The sequence below is a fragment of the Lepisma saccharinum genome, unplaced genomic scaffold (assembly GCF_977018435.1).
Source record: "Lepisma saccharinum unplaced genomic scaffold, izLepSacc3.1 HAP1_SCAFFOLD_656, whole genome shotgun sequence".
NCBI classification, from domain to species: domain Eukaryota; kingdom Metazoa; phylum Arthropoda; class Insecta; order Zygentoma; family Lepismatidae; genus Lepisma; species Lepisma saccharinum.
The window spans coordinates 79598-101572 of NW_028143327.1; the positions used below are offsets into that span (position 1 = coordinate 79598).

The 21975-nt window shown below is 37.1% G+C and overlaps 1 protein-coding gene across 1 annotated transcript; it reads left to right on the forward strand.

Moving 5' to 3' along the window:
• The first annotated feature begins 271 nt into the window (after nucleotides 1-271).
• Nucleotides 272-21088, forward strand: LOC145983116 (cardiolipin synthase (CMP-forming)-like). Its single transcript, XM_083116396.1, has 7 exons — nucleotides 272-460; nucleotides 5074-5633; nucleotides 7696-7833; nucleotides 11536-11665; nucleotides 15368-15453; nucleotides 18544-18704; nucleotides 20829-21088. Exons 2-7 carry the CDS (start codon nucleotides 5103-5105, stop codon nucleotides 20917-20919), a joined length of 1137 nt encoding a protein of 378 aa, XP_082972522.1. The 5' UTR covers nucleotides 272-460; nucleotides 5074-5102; the 3' UTR covers nucleotides 20920-21088.
• The last annotated feature ends 887 nt before the right edge of the window (nucleotides 21089-21975 follow it).

A 21975-nucleotide genomic window follows, 5' to 3' on the forward strand; every position in this document is an offset into this window, starting at 1 on the left:
TAGCTTTTCACTTCTCCGTGTTGGAATAATATTTAATCTATGATTTCAATGATAAAGCCGTTCTTATCCAGAATATTTGAAATTATACGTAAAATAAACTTGACCGCTAGATCGATCTTACAGCCAGTACGACGGTACGACAATTTTAAGAGCGCAGTTTATTTCTTATGATTATTCGTGATCTTTGTTATTATTATTATTCTCAAGTACTCGAATTATTAAATATTCATATTCAGCCTGAAGATTGTGTTTTTGTACCTGCGAAGGATCAGGCAACGCTGATGCATGACTGGCCGCATCCATGTTTCTTGCAGAACACATGATAAATGATAATCCCGGTTATGTTTGTGCACCAGTTCAACTAGTTTTGAGTTTCAGATAAGCATCGGATTCGTCAGAAATAATAAACATGCCTCGTTATAGTACCGAGGAGAGTCTTAAAATAAGCTGACTTACAGAGGTAAATTCAAGTACTGTAAAAACTGAACGCGGTATTTCTACTTTGGCCCTTGTATTGGTTCAATATTGCCTATTTCGAAGGAAAGCTCATAATACGACAAGTTAATCGTTCATAAATTACACCAGAATGCAGTCTATATTCATTAAAGTGTCAAGTGCTCTTGCAAGGATTTAATGCATCCAGAAAGTTTGGGGTTATCTTGTGCAAGGGTCAATATATAATGTCGATGTCTATATTGCTTCTCTCAATAGATGTGCGACAAATATACCTACACCTTATCTCAAGATATCTGACATACCCAACAAAAGTGTAACAATTGTCACGTATAAAGTACTCGCACAGTTACATGAACTTCAGAATGGGAAAAATCCCATTTCTTAGTTTTACTAAGGTCTGTACACGAAGTTTAGAAAGTGTTCTCATTAACAGTTTCATGCATCGGAGACACGTTTAAATCGGATATTTTGTCTTTCTCGTGGTTTGTACTTACCAATTATGTATTGCGGAACATAGTGGAAGGTGTCAATATGCTTTTTGCACAAAAACAAACACTTTTTCTGCTAAAATAAACCATTTTCCTTAATGCTACGGAAAGCACGTAACGGTGCGATTTCACAGGCGATATCGCTTGCTTTGCGAATTGTAACGCTTCTTTTGTTTTCGAATATCAATGTTTCCAACTCTATTGTGCATGAAAGTTGTAAAAACCGGGGATCACGTCTGGAAATTGTACATTTCGATGAAACATTGTTCGTTAGCCCCAAAAACCATCCACGGGTAGCCCCACAAACATTGACGTTAGCCCCAAAAACCATCCACGGGTAGCCCCACAAACCATTGACGTTAGCCACAAAAACCATCCACGGGTAGCCCCACAAACCATTGACGTTAGCCCCAAAAACCATCCACGGGTAGCCCCACAAACCATTGACGTTAGCCCCAAAAACCATCCACGGGTAGCCCCACAAACCATTGACGTTAGCCCCAAAAAGCAACCAAGGGTAGCCCCACAAACCATTGACGTTAGCCCCAAAAACCATCCACGGGTAGCCCCACAAACCATTGACGTTAGCCCCAAAAACCATCCACGGGTAGCCCCACGAACCATTCACACGAGGTTAGGTTAGGCCTGTTAGGTTAGGTTCCATTAGCACCCACTTCACCCCTAAATTCATCGAAAAACCATTTTCCTTTCTCGACAAAAAACCGCCCGTTTCTCGAAGAAAAAAAACTCGCGTTTCTCGAAAAAAAATCGCGCGTTTGGAAACCCTGATTCCACTAGCGAGATCGCGTGACTTCTGACGCTAGAGCCATCTGCAGGTACATCTTGGAAACAACGGCATGATGTTGTCGATTTTCACAAAATGCGCAATATTATTACATGAAAAGTGATTATTTATTGTTCTGCTGCATTGTAGGATGAAGTTTTAGGAAGAATATATATCGACGGAGGTTATAAACCTTGGAGAAACTCATTTCCGTAAGTAGTTTCTTGTGTAAAATTGAAGAAATGTGTCTCCGATGCATGAAACTGTTACCGTGTTCTCAAATACCAGAAACTATTTTAGAAGGAAATTTGGGTAGCAGTTTCATAGATCGGAGAGACATTAAAATCGCATATTTTGTGTTTCGCATGGTTCGTACTTACCAATTGTGTATTGCGGAACATAGTTCGAGGTACCATTATGCTTTTTACATGAAAACAAACACAATTTTTCACATTCTGAATGCTTTTTTTTTATTCCTTTCTTCGCTTCCAGAACACACAATATGACGGGCACATCTTGACTCACGTTGTGGGTATGCAGTGTTTCAACCTTCTTCACCAAAAAATACCTACTATTGTGTTCGTCACCGGTGGAAATTATACATTATGCACGGGTAGCTGACGGAAAGCCCCACGAACCATTATGCATGGTAGCTGACCGATAGCCCCACGAACCATTATGCATGGTAGCTGACCGATAGCCCCACGAACCATTTCCGATAAGGTTAGGTTAGGTTTGGTTACGTTAGGCAAGCATAGTAAAAAAAGGGGGGTTGAAACACTGACAGGAGCTTACATCATCAAATGTACGCAGCATCTGGTTGTCGTAGGGCAAGCAAACGAAAGCAATGGCAATTGTGCGTCTGTGAGATATTTCTCTTGAAAAATACATGATTTCCTGGTCAAATATATTCCACGATGAAAGAAAATACCTCGACGAACGTAAACCTTGGAGAAACTCATTTCCGTAAGTTGTTTCTTGTGTAAAATTGAAAAAATGTGTCTCCGATGTATGAATTTGAAGAAAGTAATTAGCACAGCTTCACTAAGTATTATTCACCAGATTATGATTTTAAAAGTAGCTTCTTGAACATTCGCAGCGTGCACCCATTTTTTTGGTATACATTCACCTCAGACAATAAGAACTGGTATATTTTCACAAAGGGCTCAAAGGCGATTTCATGCTTGAGACCAGATATTATGTGACCAGTTGGAAGCTTTTATGTACATTATTTTGATCCATCTAATCTTACAACTAAAGTATTTAAGGACATAATTCCCCTTCACACTTTGTGTCATTTGACGTAATAGTAGCAGCAGTCTATATCCAAGATAACAGTAAGCAGTCGCTATTAGCAGACAAATAGCTACACATGTAGGAGTAGAGAAGGGGAAAATCATTCCCCAGAAAGCATGCAGCACGTAATCAGTAAGCCTCTGAAGTATGTGGTAACATAAATAGAAATTAAACTGTGAAAATGCATCCATACCATGATTAACTCATAATTAAATAATCTGAGTGATTACCATCATCAGGTGATAAACCTATCTTTTTTTTGCTATTTTCACTGGGTCTCGTGATTTGTCAAAGTTTGGATTTCTTTTACAAGACATTCACTTTCTCTTTTGAAAAAAATAATCAGACAGAAATTATCATAGTATTGTGTGTAGGTGCCATAGTTCGGTTAATTGCTCTCTATAATAAAAATAATACTCATCTTTATTTTCCCATTTTGTGCTTTCACAATATGTGAAATATAGGCTAACAACATATGTACTTAAATAAAAAATGCTGGTGAAAATACGGTATGAATTTACAATACTGGAAGTATCTCCAATTGCTTTCAAATTCGGCATACTCACTAATTTTGGCCTCGTAATCGCGAATCTGCAGTTAAAAATTGGCGGTTACGTCTAGAAATTGAAAAATAACCTTGTCAATTACCACTATGATTCTTTATACAGTAACATGGAAACTATATGAAGACATCTTCCTTTCCGCACAACGGTCTTGCTACCAACGTTGCTCAAGTGTTGTGCAATAAGCGAGAGTGTTGATTTGCATGTGAGAAAATGGCATCTTGCGTAAAGGTGGAAAACATGTTTGCCCCACGAACCATTCACGGTAAGGTAAGGTTAGGCAAGCATAGTTAAAATTAAGGGTCATCATAAACATAGTTTTGAAACGCTAATCATTGCCAAAAATAGTTGTTTTCTTCATAAATCAAGGGTGTTTACTCCGTTCACGAACCCACTTTTTTCGACTTATTTTGCAATTTCTAGACCTGACCGCCAAATTTTAAGTGCAGATTCATGATTACGAGGCCAAAATTAGTGAGTATGCCGAATTTGAAAGCAATTGAAGATACTTCCGGTATTGTAAATTAGCTCCGAAAATAGCTCAAACTGATAGTCACACCACCTGGTGAAAGTCCCAAGTATGCATGTAGTATGAGTTCCAATTGTGCAATGCCCAACCTCCATGGCTGAGTGGTTAGTACAAGACACTACGACACCAGGGGTCCCGGGTTCGAATCCCAGCCTGGACATTGATAGTTGTCGTGAATGTCCCTTCATCAATTTCACCATATCATCACTCATTCTCATTGCTGTGATTAGCCAAAAGTGGCAGAAAGGGTATGCTAAATACCAAAAATCCAATCAAACCAATTGAGCAATGATTTTTTACCAGTGAATGGGGAAGGCGTTTACAATATTGGGAATGAATATGGAAGTAAGTTTAATGTTTGGAGAATTTAATTTTCACCTTTTGAAATTACAAAAAATGAAAACATTCATGCATAAGTTATTTTTTTCCTGTGAAAATGAACATTCAAACCTATCCTAAAGGTAAAGTTGCTCTTGCATATGGCAGTGTCATGGAGGCACATTTATGGGGTGTGAGGGTGCCCCACACATTCTTGATCTCTGCCATTTTGGAGGTGATGTGATCAGCATCAGCTTCAGCCATCTTTACCTCTCAGGGTTGCCCCCAGGTATCCATTGATTTGAGGCTGGGTGAGCTCCAGAGCCACTTTATGCAGGGACAAGGCCAGAAAAATTCAAACTGTAGATCACCCACCCTGGGAATTGAACCCGGGTCTCCTGTGTGGCAGTCAGACACCCTGACACTAGACATGTAGCAACATAACCTAACCTACCTAACCTATTCAGGTAAGCATATGGGAGTATTATGCATGGGGAAGTTGAACCAGAATTTAAGTTTCGATTACTTATGCTGCAACGTCCAAATTCATTATTACGGTGTCCTATATTATATCTAATGGGTCACAGAAGGTTTTTTATGCATTTGTTCACAAAATATGCAATTGCTAATTTCTTGCAGTTTGGTGGTGTTAATAGTGGACTGTCCATATGTTCATCTTCTACAATAAAATGTCCACTCTCAGATCAAAATCTGGTCTGTTGAGACTTGCAAGGGGGATGTGTATGTTTGCCACAGAGTTGACCTCCCTCGAAGGAAGAAACAGTGTAATGAGATGGCAGACACACTGGTGGCTCCCGACGCCTATCGCCTCGAAACCTTTCCGCCACCCCAGTGAAGTGTGTGTCATCATGAAGACCGTGTCGAGTGAGTTCCTAGCTTACTGCAGAATGAACAGGTACATCGTGCATGCTTGCAGCCTGCAGAGGTTGAGGTTGATAGAGCGTGGGTCGTCCAACTTTATCCACTTAAGATGCCGTCGGATGTTTAGCAGTGACAATGAGGAGACGGGGACGCAGTCGCAAGTGAAGAAGAAGCATTTGTTGGGAGACATGTTGCAGCAGAGGACGGAGAGGTTGCGGCAGACTGAAGAGAGAATTAAGCGGACTGGACGGACTGTCCTGAAAGACTTTAAAGAAGCGAAGGAGAAAATGAAGGAAAGGATGGAAGGAATAATTGAGGTATGCACAACTACTGATAAACATAATAAGAGGTTTAATGATACCCAGAATAGGTCTGAATTCATGTATCAATTGAAACGGTGAAAACTGACTTTGAGGCATTCCAGTGTTACATGTATGACATTTTACACACAAAATTCAAGGTGCTAGATATGAGATTGGATAAAAATATTGATAATGAACTGATTTCATAGAATTATGAAGTATTTTGTGGTGTCTGCTGATGAATGAATATAAAACAAACTGGCATAGGTTAAATGCGAAAAACGCATTAACAAAAGTGTGTTGTGTGTCTGACGCTTTAAAAATACACAAAATTTTGACTTCTGAAGCATATAGGTTGCAGATGCTAGTAACTTTTATTGGTGAAATATGCCATTATATGCATTCACAAACATCTAAACCTTAATGCAATTAAAACAGTAATAATGTCCATATTAATTCATTTGTTATTCATGTGGAGTAGGACCACGTTTCATGGAATCATCCTGTTGGATAATCCAATGAGTATGACTTTTCTATCATTATTTGTTATAGAGTAATTCCAGAGGTAACAGACTGACACTTTATTATATTTTATTTATTTGTATATGATTCATGAAGAATATAACCCAGGACATTTACAAATAGTAACCAATCTTTCTTCTTGCATAGCAAAATTTCTTCCAATGTGTTCTTCCAACACTACATAAAAGTAAATTGATAACACTGACACCATTGACAACCTATGAATCTGGATGTTCTCAATCAAAGTTTGTGAAATAGTATTTCACGAGGTAATGTTTTTACAGACAAATGTTAGTGTTTAGAAACACATGTATTGTATATTTGCAATCATAAGATGGTAATATAGTAAAACCTCATTAATCCGGACCCCGATAAGCTGGACTTCGCTTAATCCGGGCAGGCAAAAGAAAAAAGAAAAGAAAAATGCAAGGTTTTAAATGTGGCTAGAATTCAACAAGAGAACTTTCCAAAGAAAAAGGCAGTCAACCACTGATAAAATTCTGTTTCCCGCAGACTTTGTACTGTACCGTATAGTGTATTTAGGCCTATGCCCTTTAAATACACCATAATAAACGTGTTTTGTTCCTATAAATGGAGTTTTATTGCACTTTTACTGTTCTTTTAGGTTATTTCAGTTAATCCGGACTTTCGTTAAACTGGTCAACTTATCCCCTCCAATAGTTTAGATTAACGAGGTTTTACTGTACTATTGAGCCTTGTTTCCATATAAACACTACAGGTGCTGACCAAGGCAGTTTTATTGTAAACTAATGACACTTGGCACGTTACGTTTCCACCCTATATCAGGGTCTTTTTCAGACGGAGAACTAAATTAAACTGATTAGGGTAGAAACGTAACATGTAAAGTGATTTTAGTTTATAATCTAAAGGTGTTCTTTATAAAAAATGTACAGCACATTGCTCTCCACTGATATATACTTTTGATCATCAAGGTTGAAATTTTTCTAGATTTGCTCTGAAGCACAAGTAGCTGTAAGAAAGTTGGCTTTTAAGAATGATGTTGGAATGGTTACACTTACAGGTTAATTTGGCTTGTGTTAGATAACAGTGGAAGATCTTTCAGAATTTTTTTTACTTATGATACTTAGGCAGTATTCAGTTGCTGGCTGATTAACATGATACAGGGTGCAGCAAAAAGATCTGATGGTTTGTAAGTAGAAATACAACTTCAAAGCCTAAGCCTTTGTTGTAAAGATTTTTTTTTACTTCCTGTTTTACTACCCCAATCCCTTGAATACATAACCATGTACAAATGTTGTGTAATATTTCGTTATTTTTACTTACAAACCATCAGATCTTTTTGCCACACCCTGTACAAACTAAATTGGACAGTATCAATTGTCTCTTATTTCTGTATTTTTTATTTTAAGATGAGTTCTGAATAATACGTACTATTCTTTTTCCTGGTAGTGCAGGTGTGAAACTTTTAAAGATCTGAATTTTATTTTTCCATATTGAGTATTTTGTATTTGTTCTTGTAGAATGCAGACATAAATACATTAAGGTCTGTTGTATTTATATTTTTCAATTTCAGAGAGAAAATGTCCTGACTATTCCAAATATACTGTGCGTGACTCGGATGCTTCTCACTCCGTACGTGGGCTACCTTATTCTCCACACAGACTTTGACTTGGCACTGGGAATTTTCGCATTTGCTGGTGTCACTGATATGGTATGCAAATTATTGTTGCCACATATAATGTAGTGTTGTTGTTTTTTATCTGCTAACTTCAGCTTGTTTTGAAAGTCACGCACCCCTAACTTTAATCCCTCATAATGTTAATACTAGGAGAGATATTCACATAAGGTTTTCTGCATTATGAAGCTTCTATTGCAAAATTTTAGAAAGTACTTTCGTTTCCAGTTTATTAAATAAGGGAAACCTAGGAATTAATTAGTGGCTCAAATCATTTTTTACAATGCCAATTTTGGGGCAGAATAGATATCAGATTGGTGCCATGCTAATCTGTGGTTTGCAACTGATAGTCATGTTCAGCACTAAATGGGTTTGGAAATGGCAATTTTATGGGCAAAGTGAAAAAGTAATATTATAGTGGCTCATAATATTGGTTGGCAACACTGACAGTCCAGAATTTTGACGGTAGATGCAGGCAACAGTTACCCAAGCACTGATCATAAAACCACAATCGTAATTTTGTCTTGAAATGTCACCTCCGAAAGATTCTTAATTGCACCTGGCTACACTGGTTTGTCTTTCCTACACTCCATTCAAACAGTTGTGGTATTGCAGAAGACTTCTGGCAACACCTTGCTCACCAGCATAATCTAAGTAGTGTTGCCGGGTGTATCGAAATTTACTGCCAAATTAAGATATTTAAAACTTGGTTCACTCCATGTGGCAATGTCTTAACATAATAAAAGTTAGGCCACAACTTCCATAGGAATAACACGTTCTCTGCCAGGGTGGTTTCACCAATTCATTCCTCTTGCACCAAAGTGGTTATTGAACTTTATTTTGCAAATTCGAAAAATTCTGCTTTTTTCCTGTACAAAATAGAAGAGCCAAACACTATTATGTGCACTTGACTCCCCACACCCTGTCAGTCATGCCGTATGCTCCTCATTGTTATACTTGTGACCGACGCCACCCTAGGAACAACAAAGTCAAGCCACATGTTTCGGTCACACATGGTGCGATGGGTGTGCACCATTTTCAGTCATTATGACCGACCTGGCAGAGAATGTGTTAACCTTCACATTTTACATGTAACACTACAGTGATTTTAACCTTCCTAATGGATACCTACTTTTTGCTGCAGTTTGAGGGTGTAGTGTTCCTGTTCATAGTATAACCCTGAAGAAGCCAAGTAAACTATGCAAAATACAGGGTGACAAACTTCTTGATGTGACATTTATTATATTAAAATTGTTATTTATAATTTTCCATGCAGTTGTGTGATCAGCACTTGGGTCCATGCTACCTGTGTCAATCAAAATTTTGAACTTGTAGTGTTGGTAACTCAGAGTATATGCCACTAAAATGCCCTCTTTTCACTTCACCAATAATATTGTTAGTTCCAAACCCCATCAAATATTCCACATGAGCATTATTAGTAACTTGCCACAGATTAGCATGGTATGAGTCACAAAACTTTGAATTGTAATCCTGCAAATAATAATAATCTTTTTCCTCTCTTGAAAATAATTCTCTCTGACTTGCCTCCTTAATTAATTTTTGGACCTCCCTGTATGGAATAAGTTCACAATGTAGGTATTTTTTTTAAAAACATATACCAAGTGGCAAGACTCGAAGATACAGAGAACCTGGTGTAAATATGATGCATGGTTTCATGTTATTCTTGATGAAAGTTAGGTTGCACGTACTTTGAAACACCCTGTATTTTAAATAGATATATTTGTTCTTTTCATAAATAGGGATCTAATTTCTGATCGTGGAATGTTTTTTTTTTTTTTACTGTTTATAGAGGAAGATGAGGGCAATACACATAGAAATGTATTTGAATACAGGTTTAAAGAAGTAATTTGTATTCCCTTAAAATCAGCAAATTTTATTGAGAAATATTAAGAAAAAATTGCCCCAATATTAGGGTGACCAGATGTCCTCTTTTATCCGGACATGTCCCTTTTTAGGCATCTGTCCGCCGTCCAGGTGGATTTTTTAGAAATCGTCAAATGTCCTCCTTTTTTGGGGGGAAAGAGTATACTGCATCAGCGTGTGCTGCACAGAGAATGTATCCATGCATAAGGATCATCATTTGTTATTTCACATGAAAAGCTTGGATGTTTTAGATCGCTTGGAGCGCATTAAATATTTGAGCAATGTTTGCTGAGCATCTGAGAGCTTATCTACCATCACTTTATCCAAGCATGTCATCAGTATCGTAAGAGAGCATACTGTTATACAATTTCTGCATTTCCGTTACGGACGAGTCATTCATACGCTATACCAAGGTTTTAAAGATGGGAGAAACGAATATGAGGCAGGGTGTAACGTAGTCAGTCACTTTCCCCTGCTGATGAAAGAGTGCCAGAAATGTTCATGGCAATAAAATTATATTTCTTGTCCCAACCTAAACCCTACATAAAATATTAATTCAGTTTTGGAAATAGGTTAAACGATCCGTAACAGTCAGGATTTTAAATGGACATTTTATTGATTGATTTGTTTGATTTATTTATTTTACTTCGCGTTTTGTGCCTCTTGGCTAATTTTGCGAAGATGGGGATGAGTGATGAAATGATGAAATTGATGAATGAACATTCACAAACAACCAAGCCCGAGAGGGATACGAATCCGGGACCCTGGCGTCGCAGCACGATGTGCTAAATACCCCCTACACGGAGGTATCCCCATCATTCACACTTTTTCTCACTTTTACACATTTCAATTGTTACAGTTTCTCAGTTTCTTATCATCTGGACAAACACAAATACCCATGCCTTACCCGGGACTCGAATCCGGAACCCCTGGCATTGTAGAGCGCTCTACTAACCACTCCACCATGGAGATTGACACCACTCGGCCACAGGGTCCAGCAAATGGACATTTTAAAAAGTGACAAATTCTTGATGTTTTCTTCATTGTATAAGTGTCTGAAACTTCTTGGAATTTATTAGAAACAATCACTCAATGGGAAATGACGTGTAGAAATCGAGATTTCCGCAGTGTCGGGAAATTTTGAATATTTTCCATCCCAACATTGCGAATTTTTCCCGTTCCGAACGCAGGGATTTAAAAACATTTCCCGTGCCAATCCCGTCCCAACCAAAAAATTCTGCCCGGCACAGCCTAGGGTTCAAAATGAAAATTTGCACTATCGTTATCATGCTGCTGTCTGTTCTTTTATCTCCGATTACGACAGTGACGAGACGAAACGGGAAGGTTCCAGATATTTATGAAACCGGAATGCTGTTCCGGTCAGCTCTGGTCCATTTTGATCCCTAGGTATATCTCTATGTACGTTACATTTATGTCTTTATGAAGAGGTGGTGGGTCTGACAGCCCCCCCCCCCCTTTCTACCTCCCTCGGGTTAGCTAGGGTTAAGAGTAATAATGGCAAATGTGTTGCGATGTTTTTTTTGTTTCCTCTTTATTTGGGCTTTGTCCTCCTTTTTCGCCATGCCCTGTCCTCTTTTTTGAATGTATGTGTCTGGTCACCCTACCCAATATTGGAATTAAATTAATTGTGTACATTTATGCAATGGTTAGAAAATAAGTATAGTAACCTCACTGGACATGTGACAACTCTGATTGAAATGGAAATTATTATACAGCTGTTGTCCAAATCTGAACTCATTATTTTGTTCTCCCTTACATTTTTCTGATCATATAGTTCTTACTTGTAACAGTGATAGAGACTCTATGGTAATTATTACATTTTAAATTTTCTAGTTGGATGGTTGGATAGCAAGAAACTTCGAAAACCAGTCATCGAAAATGGGAAGTTTCCTGGATCCCATGGCTGATAAAATCCTTGTGGGAACCCTTTTCATCTGCCTAACTTATGTTGGCCTTATTCCAGGTATGATTGAAATTGTATGTTGTGCACACAGCTTCATATGTTGCGTATGTGTTACTGAGACTGGACCATGTCACCTCGATCTGTTGATTCTGCATGCTTTTTCACGGATTGGAAGGACTCTTGTTGCTTTGGTCTGATGCAAACATAGCTGATGTTTCTGAAATATTACACGAGTCAAAACCGTAAAAGTCCAATAAAAATTGTAGGGCAGACTGCATACACATTCATATTTACTATGTGCAAATTACTCGCAAGATTAACAATATAAATTACAATTTTACTTACGTTTTTTGCGAGTATAATACGTTTTCTTCAATTACGAAGTTTCGAGAGATAACTTCTCTCTTCTTCAGGCGCGAGGCTTCGAAAGAGCAAGATTTTGAAGTAGATATGACGTAATCAGGAGGGGAGGGAGGAGAAATGATGAACAAAAGACAGCCGGTTCGACTGCTTCCACATTCGCAAGGGAAGCTTGTTGCAGATAACTTGACTGTGAAATAGTGAACGGTTTTTAGACTTTTAAAGGTTTTTAGTTTTTAAAAATTCATGCAGGAGGACAAATAAGTTTGTATTATAGGTTTTAACTTTGGTAAACGATGGCTTTAAAGGACGTAAATTTTCAGTGCATAATCGATCATCCTATACTTTTTCCCCGCTCGCATTTCACCTAACCCTTAATCCTGATGATTATGGAAGAAATATTTTGACGAAACTATGACTTTATGAATTGCTTATAAAACACCGAAACCTGAAGAAGAGAGAAGTTATCTCTCGAAAGTTCGTAATTGAAGAAAACGTATTATACTCGCAAGAAACGTAAGTAAAATTGTAATTTATATTGAGACTGCATACAGCTCAAATTTACGTGAGGTATCAACTGTTATTTATGGAACTACCTCAAGGTTGCACTTATCAAGTGAGCTTCAAAATGCCAGTTTAGTTATTTTAAAGATGGTGTCTCGTATGCACACTTGCACCAGTGAAGTGTGAATGCTTGCCCTTTGTCAGCCTAAAACTTACAGAAATTTGTCAGCAGATGGGTGGAAAAGCCTTCGCAGTGACTCATAGGTGAGACTGCACGTGGACCCGAAAGACTTATTCTTCTTAAGGTATACAGGCACTTACTCAAAGTTGAAAATATATGTAGATCAGCAATAGGTCTGTGCTGAAGTGAAGCAAACTTGTGCAACTCTACATACAGAAGCCGGCCCCGTGGTGGAGTGGTTAGCACATCGCGCTACAACGCCAAGGGTCCCGGGTTCAAATCCTGGCCTGGGCATTGATGTTTGTCAGTGTCCATTCATCAATTTCATTATATCATCACTCATCCCCATCTTCGCAAATTAGCCAAAGTGGCACAAAAGCGAAGTAAAATAAAGAAAATCAAACCAAACCTACATACAGAAATCTACTAGATAAGAAGCAAAAATAAATTTGTTTTCATTTGATTCTCCATTGCATTTAAAAGCATGGTCATTATTTAATTATTAAAAGTCTATATAATGAGACTTCTTCATTGTAACCATCATTCTGTTTCCCATGGCCACACTACATGTAATCACCTTAATCACGGCTGTGTATAAAGCAAAAGTAATAATCCTGTGCTGCTTATATTAAAGCTTATGTAGCTAATCTCCGTGGCAGAGTGGTTACCACACCATGTTACACCAGGGGTCTCGGGTTTGAATCCCAGCTTGGCCAGGCTTTGTGAGTGTCCCTTCATCAATTTCTTATCGCCACTCATTCTCATCTTTGCGATTGGCCAAAAGTGGCAGAAAAGCAAAGTAAAATAAACTCAATCAATTCCCGACCCAGCCAGAGACAGGAAATGGCAAAAGATGATGATGATGAATTAAAGCTTACATGTAAGTGTGCAAATTGGAAATTGTTTCGTTTTGGATCCTCGTCTTAGTGATTCAGACATAATTGCAGGCAAGGCATAATGTCCACCACATGCCATCATTTCACTAAGGTGGAGTCCACTTTAGGCATGTACTTACTTTTTTCAATTCCTCAAGCTTTGGCCACATCATGTGGCTTCTTCAGGAGTTAAGACAAGAATAGTAAAAGTTTAAAACTCATCTTACCTTCCTATGTTTTAAACTTTGACTATTCTTGTCTTAACTCCTGAAGAACCCACATGATTTTAACACTGCAGCAGTAACCTTGAATAATCAGGTTTTACATATTTTCCTAACATCCTCTTGCATTTTCATCTTTCAAGTGTGTTGTTAGTAGAGATACAGTATGTAACATTCATATTCGTACACACTGATTTTCAAAGAAAATGCTTTAGTATCTGAAAGGAAATACACTCTTTTGAAATTGTTTCTTTACAATTCAATAACTAATATCATTACGAACATAAAATCTTACCCATATTCTGTATAACCAATAAGAATAATAAATTAAATGAAACTGAAAGAGAAACATGCCATTTTTGTACAACTCTTATATTCATACACTTAATAATATAAAAGAAAAAAGTATATTAAGAGCAAATTGACTGACAGTTCTAATACTTTGATGCGCATCCTTTGGGTTTAATTACTGCTTGACACCTGTTCTTAATAGAATTAACCAGTTTACGACATGTTTCAGAGCTTATTTTATTCCACTCGGCTTGCACAACAGTTTTCAACTCTTGTTTGGACTTGACGCCTGCTTTATGGACTCGCCTCTTCAAAATTGCCCATAAATGCTCAATGGGATTTAAGTCTGGACTTTGAGCTGGTGTTTGTAGTAGTTTGAGCACATTCCATATTAGCCAATTCATGTTAACTTGCGCCTTATGCTTACTGTCATTGTCTTGTTGGAATCTGTAGATAGTCGGCATGTCCTTTTTTTGGGCACTCTGCTTTACATTGTTCTTCAATATGTCCAAATAGACGTGCATCCATGATACCATCAATAAACTGGATGGTACCAACATCTTTGGACGACATACAGCTCCAAATCATTAATGACCCACCACCGTGTTTAACTGTTGGAACTGTGTTAATGTGATCATTGTCTTTATTTGCTCCAGACCCTATTTATCCCATCTGACCCATATATATTAATCTTGGACTCGTCTGACCATATGACACTATCCCAAAATTCCTCTCTAAATTTGTTTATTATGTATTGAACTGTGGAGTGTGATTTATTGGCTGTTTGTTCAATTGTTCGTAACGAATAACTTCTAAGGGCCAAATTTATAATAACATCCTTCAGATTGGAATTAAGTTCCTTCACCTTGCCCATTTCGAACACGCTGATAGATAGACGATAGGCCTACAACAATACCTACACCAGCATTCCGTTTGATGGGGAGCGGGCCTGCATGTTAAAACTTGTTACGAAGTTGCAGACTGCAGGAAATGGCCCGAATAGCGGTGGCGCTGTATGCGAGGAAGATTGAAACTCTTGCCTGTACGAATAACAATGTTGCATGAAACAGCATGTTTTTCTCTTTTCACAGAAATTATATGCTCTGTTTATACACTTTGAACATAACATTTTTATTGACATTTTTTGGTGAAACCTTCATTAACATTAATTTCCAGGTACATATGAAAATGATTATATTTACTAGTAGATATGACATTTTTCCTCGGAAATTCTATTTGTACAAATAACAGTGTTACATACTGTATTTATTTTACACTATATATAATGTAGGCAAAATGTTGATTACAGAATATTATTTTTCTTTTCCAGTTCCTCTCACAGGCCTCATAGTTGCCAGAGATGCCGTCCTTGTAGCTGCGGGATTTTACATCCGGTACAAGTCTCTTCCTGCACCTGTAAGTAAATACTATTTCTATCTTTGTATTTGTAAATAACATTTTACTTACTTAATCCATCCTATTCTACCTTGTGGTGTAGAGCTTGTAAATAACATACCAGTGTTAAATTGTGTTCCAAAAACTATTTAAATATCTTTCTCTGCTAAGGGGAGAACAATACTAATATATTGTGTCTGGATACAGTCTCTTAGATTTTATTCTCTCATAGTAAAGAGTATATACTGGCTGGTAAAGCTTTGTTTTTTTTAATTATAACAATCTTGAAACAGTATAGACATATAAACTATAATACTGTATAACCACTTACGATAAACGTGATGTACATTTAGTGTAGATTGAATTTTGTAAGCATAAAAATTGTAGAGGTGCAAAAAATTTCAAGCAGACTTAGATAGGTACCACAGTTTCCTACTCAAAGACTGATCTAGTGTCTTTCTCAACTTGACTTCAACTATTACTATTGTTAGCAACATCACTACCTTTGAACAAATAGATTTAGCTGTACTGACTCATCTGAAAACTAATTTCTAATCGCCTCCCTTACAGTAAGTTCGTTAATGGAAATTTCCATGCTTTTTTTAATATAGTGAGTACAGTATGTGTTAGTTCTGTTAGGGCGTCTGACTACCATGCAAGAAACCTAACGGGGGAGAACCGGGACTTTTTCCACCTGTTATAGTGGCTCTGGCACCCACCCAGCATCGTACAAAGTGGGTACCTGGAGGAAATTCCTGAGGGTAAAGGTGGCCAGGGGCATGGTGCTGATCACGTCACCCCCACCTTCGGCTGTGATGAAGAAAGTGTAGGGCCCTAACTCCACACCCCTTATACGCCTTCATGGGGTGGTACAAGGCACAGGGGCACACTTTACTTTTCCTTTTTTTTTTCTTTACTTTACGGTATGTGTTTCTTAATGTTTTGTTTGTCTGTTATTACAATAAATGAAAAGAGAAGTGAGATACAGACAGTGAGATTAAATATCGAGAAGACAATTCAGTTAATCTATCTCGCTAATCAATCACTTTGATAAATGCCCTCGGTTAAATATGAAGTCTTGATTAGCACATCATTTTATGTATATACCTGTCAGAATTCAAATTAATGTAGCACAGTAGGAAGCTACAGATATATGTTGAAAAGGAATACCAGCTTACATATGCTGAGGAATAGCGTTTATGTTCAAACAATTATAAGCATTTTTATGCAAATTATATTGATAAAAAACAAGGAAAAACAAAAGTTACAACAGCATCAAATTATGCATTTGTTAACAAGAACATTTATAACATATAAATGTTATTTATATGAAGAAAATATTTCTTTATTATCTCCTTTTGAGGTAGAGTAAGTCTTTTCCTTATATTTTAGTATGCATTAGTTCTACATCTGAGTATACTCAATATGTCAATTTCTTCAACCAGATTTACAAGATGGCTTCCATTCTTCCAATTTTTAAAACTCCACATATGGTTAATTCACATCCAAAATGCAGAAGATATTTTTCTCACTTTGAGTCTTATTTCTCAAAACATCCATTTGAGGTAATGCATTATTCATCTACTAGCTTGATAATGCAGATGCAAGCAGATAATAATTTTGTGCTTCAAGTTTAAACTTGACACTTTTCACAAGTTCCAAATCTTTTTAAAGATTATGCCATTATAAAAGCATTTTCAAGATTCTGTTATGAACAAAAATGTCTCTATATAGTTTAAACAAACTACTAAAGATTAACTTGCAAAGTATAATCTTTCAAAATATCAAGATTTATACAAATATCATTCCTTCACCTATAGCCACATTTTTACTTATCCTCCATACATCATGAGATTACTCAAAAGTCACAGACAACTAGTATCAGAGAAACTAGTTCAAGAAAGATTTTTAGCATGTGTTATCTTCAATTGTTTTATTTAAATATTTTTATCAATAAGTGCTTAACAGCTTGAATGTTTGTAAAGTAAATGTACATATTTGCTCTGTTACCTATTTTGCAATGTATATCACAATATACTTATCTAGTGATTACAATTATCGTTTTTTGAATGTTGATACAACATGTCAAGAATGACATCATATTATACATTGAACAATTTTAAAGAGTTGACCTATGTATATAAACCTTGATGTCTATGCAAATGTACACAATTTTAATAAAATTAATTATAAATTTGAGTGTATCTTCTCTTGCTAGTCTGAAAGAACACACATGATTGAAGATATTTGTTTTTCATATTGTCAGTAAAAAATAACTGTTATGAATATGAATTCAAAATATTGCACAATTTAATAATTTTGTCATGATATATGAATTGGCTGTTTTGAACATCATATTTAATAAAATTAGTTTTAAATAGTAATTTCAGACACTTAATTGCATTATATGAATAAATTTTGAGCAATCATATGACCAAAATTATTATAACTATTGCACAAATGTGGAACTCTGAACGTAGCCTAACCATTTTCAAATGTTATTATGACAATGTATTAATTTTATTGTCATACTGTATCATGTGTATCATTAAATCAGAATAATATACATGCCATTATAAATTTTTGCATTGTTAGCTGAATTCTAAAATCTGCAGTGATATGATAGAGTGGGCCATATATTAGAATGTATTGCATACTTATTCGTGCTGTTACTAGTAGAGTTGTCTTTAGGAGGGCTTCTCCAACGCTAGAATTAATTTACTTTTAATCCAGTCTTGTATTAATTAATAAATTAAACATTGTAAGATCACATTGTGTGATCACAAATGTGTAGTGTAATCTTGGTTGGATTCATGGCCTTCGTAGCCAATACTTGGGGAAAAAATTGCTCGCTTCTGAATAAAAGAGTCTGATGCCTGAATTATTTTAAGTTTTGTCTACTCATGACCTCAGTAGAACCTTTCATTTATGTTGTCAGAGGACCAAGGTGTAAATGTTTACAATGCACGAAAAATGTAAAATCTGGGAAAATTTTACAAAAAGGTTTCTTCTTTGAAGCTTCAAAGAATGAATGTATTACATGGGAAAGTGTAATAACAGAGAAAATAAAATTAGAATTCCACTGTATGTATGTGGTTTGTTTTTCCACAGAGGACTCTCAGCAGATACTTCGATGTGACCCATGCAACTGTCCAGTTGGCTCCGACTTTCGTAAGCAAAGTGAACACGGCAGTCCAGCTAGTCTTGCTAGCCACGACCCTTGCAGCTCCTGTGTTTTCGTTTGTGGACCACCCTGCCCTGCAGACCATGTGGTGAGTTCCCATGACATACAGAGTCCATCAAAAAATGTATACATTCTTTAACTGAGATGGTATCTGCGTATTGTTTTTAGAGTTGCATTGAATTATCTGCGAAACATGTAGTATGGTGTTTTCTCAACATATGTGGGTACCCGAATGGCTCTCTTGACTAACACGTGACGTTTGATAGTGAATGAAAATGGCTGCTGCACGCCTGACATTTGGGGAATGGAAGCTATTCTAAAGTGGTGGTTCAAGTTTGAAAATGTCGCCGAAGTTCAGTGTGCGTGGGGGCGTGATTTTGCAACACAATCTCCAACACGCTTGATAATTAAAGGGCTTTTTGATAAGTTTGAGATGTATGGTACCATTTATGATGTGCACAAGGGAAAATCAGGAAGACCTTGTACAGCTACAAGTACTGCTTCTTCGGCTATGGTCTTAGAAAAGTTTGCACCATCGCCTCAGAAGTCTGCTACACAATGTGCTCGTGAGACAGGGGTTAGCAGTGCAAGTGATGATGCATTCTGAAAGCTGCCAAGTGGAAAGTGTTCGTACCAAGATTAAATGCACACATTAAATAAGGATGATCCTGATCGCCACATGGAGTTCTGCGAATGGTTTCAGCGTATGGCAGGTGAGGATGAAGAGTTGGACGATGATTGTGTGGTCTGATGAGGCCCAATTCAAACTAAACAGTACAGTGAATCATCATAATTGTGTTTACTGGGCACCAGAAAATCCTCACGTTCATGTCAACAAGGCAGTCAATCTCCCGGGGGTGACTGTCTGGTGTGGACTGTCATCTAGGGGTTTAATAGGACCCTTCTTCTTTGAAAATACAGTTACTGGTGCCAGATATCTGGAAATGCTATGCACATCAGTTTTGCCAGCTACACACAAACTTTATGGAAACAGTTAGTTTTTCTACTAACAAGACGGGGCACCCCCACACTACCACCGAAGTGTGCGGGCTTTCCTACACGAGAATCTGCCGGGACACTCGATACGACGAAGAAGTGCATTGAGTTCCCACCACGTTCACCAGATTTAACGCCGCTGGTCTTTTACCTTTGGGGACCTTGAAGGATGTTGTGTATTGCAGGAAACCACCTACGCTGGATGCCCTTCGTGAAGAAATTTCAGCAGCATGTGCAGAAATCCCCATGGACACATTGACCAACGTTGTTCAAGCAACCATTCGCCGTTGTGGTATGTCTGGCCTCTAACGGCAGCCATTTTGAACACCTCAATTACTTAACATGAAGGTGTAGGACGATTGTATTAAACCTCTGATATGTAATTTAGTTCAGTACTAACACCCAATAAAGAATTAGTGTTCGTTAAATTGTGTATACATTTTTTTGACGGACTCTGTATATATTTGTGTGTGTCTTGTGGCAGGAACTTTTGTGTATATTTATTTTTGTAAAATACCATGTGTGTCAAATTATAATATTAACACATCATTACCATCACGGTACAATTTACCTCCTCTTCAGGAAAATTCCCTTGCTTAATACTTGTATATGACTTGCTTCTTTTGTTGTTATTAAGTCTTATTATAGGACCACATGAGACTGGGGTGGTTGACTTCAGGTAGAAAATTTTCTGGTGAAGTCCCTAGATGGAGCAGCTCTGGAGATAACCTAGCCTCTATTAATACCTGATGAGGAGATGTTATGCTGGCCAGAGCATGCTGCTGATCACTTCACCTCCATGTTGCTTCATATGCATTCAGGGCATGTTGCAGTGTGCAGGAGGAACTTTTTCCTAATATGTCGTCTAAATAAAAAATTAGAATTATATATCGTCACATGAGATCCAGAGGAACGTAACTCCGAAAATGCAGTTTTAAGTTTTATTTAACGTGCCTTCTCTGAAGAGATTTATTTGGATCAGATTGGCATATCTCCACATCTAATCCCTAGCTGAAAAGTGGAGTTGCGTATCTCCAGTCTACTGACTTCTTTTTAGAGTCAGACATATTCCTAGGAATACATTATTCTCTCTCTCCTGTAAATTTGGGTTACATCCATCTGGTTCTCACATGATGATATGATGTCTGAAACAAGTATTGAACTTAAATCCTGTGAAACTTCTGGAGTATAAAATGTGTTTCACTTATTCTTGCAGGTATGTGACAGCTTCAACCACTCTGATCTCCGGTTTCAGCTACGTGTTCTCCAAAAACACCTACCACTACCTGAAGAGTAAGAAAGACTGACAAGCAGAAGAGGATGGGGTGAATGTAGACGTGACAGCCAAGAACTGTAAGAATAGCAGATAACCCCAACATTGTACAAACATGTACATTAATTTTAAGACTGTAATTTGTGAATCATGATGAAATGTGGTGTACACATTGTAAATAGATTTAATACATTTGCCAACAATACCTGTTGATTTACATTGTTCAGATTTTTTTTGCTATGGTCTTAGTAGATAATGATTTTCATTGTGAACATAAAAAAATCAATTGTTTTACCTGCAAATAGTACCTCAAGAATTTCACCACATCATGTTGCTTTTAAGGAGGATTTCAGCAGTTAAAACTATGAGTTAATTTTTTATTAAAAGCTATAAAACAGGTAAAAGTTGTGTTAAAATAGGCTGCCCTGTAAAGATGATTCCTTCTTTCTGTAACAAGGTGAGAGTCTTGAGGTAGTAAATACAGATACGTGTCAAAGAGACTTTTTAGGTGGCACGTGACTTTATTGAGATTTTTCATTGTCAGGTTAGTGTGAGCTTAGCTTATAAAATAGTTCCTATAGAATCAAATGCATGTTGATGTACAACCATATGTGGTTTTCTGAATGATGTCCTCAGAAATTCCCCCAGAACTTTCATTTCTTGTGATGCTTGTGAAATATGTACGTAAACGAAACTGGAAGTTCCCATGTCCACATATATTTTGCCTTCAATGTGCCTCCAGAAGTATTAGATGAAGTTTCTCAAACACACGGGATCTTAAATGATGTTAACATGGTTAAGCCTTGTTTCCATGTTAATAAAACATTAAAATGTTGACCAAGGCAAACTTTTATAGTATAAAAATAAACATTAAAATGTAAGGTAAAACCTAAAAAACGTAAGACCCTGTTAGAGGGTGGAAATGTTACGTTTTTATGTATATTTTTATACTATAAAAGTTTGCCTTGGTCAGCATCGTAATGTTTTATTAAATGTGTATCAGGTTGGCAAGATGGGGTTCTCATTTAGAAATGGATTAATCAGACCTTATCTCAATGTACAACACGAACTGTGATATTCCTTAAGAAGA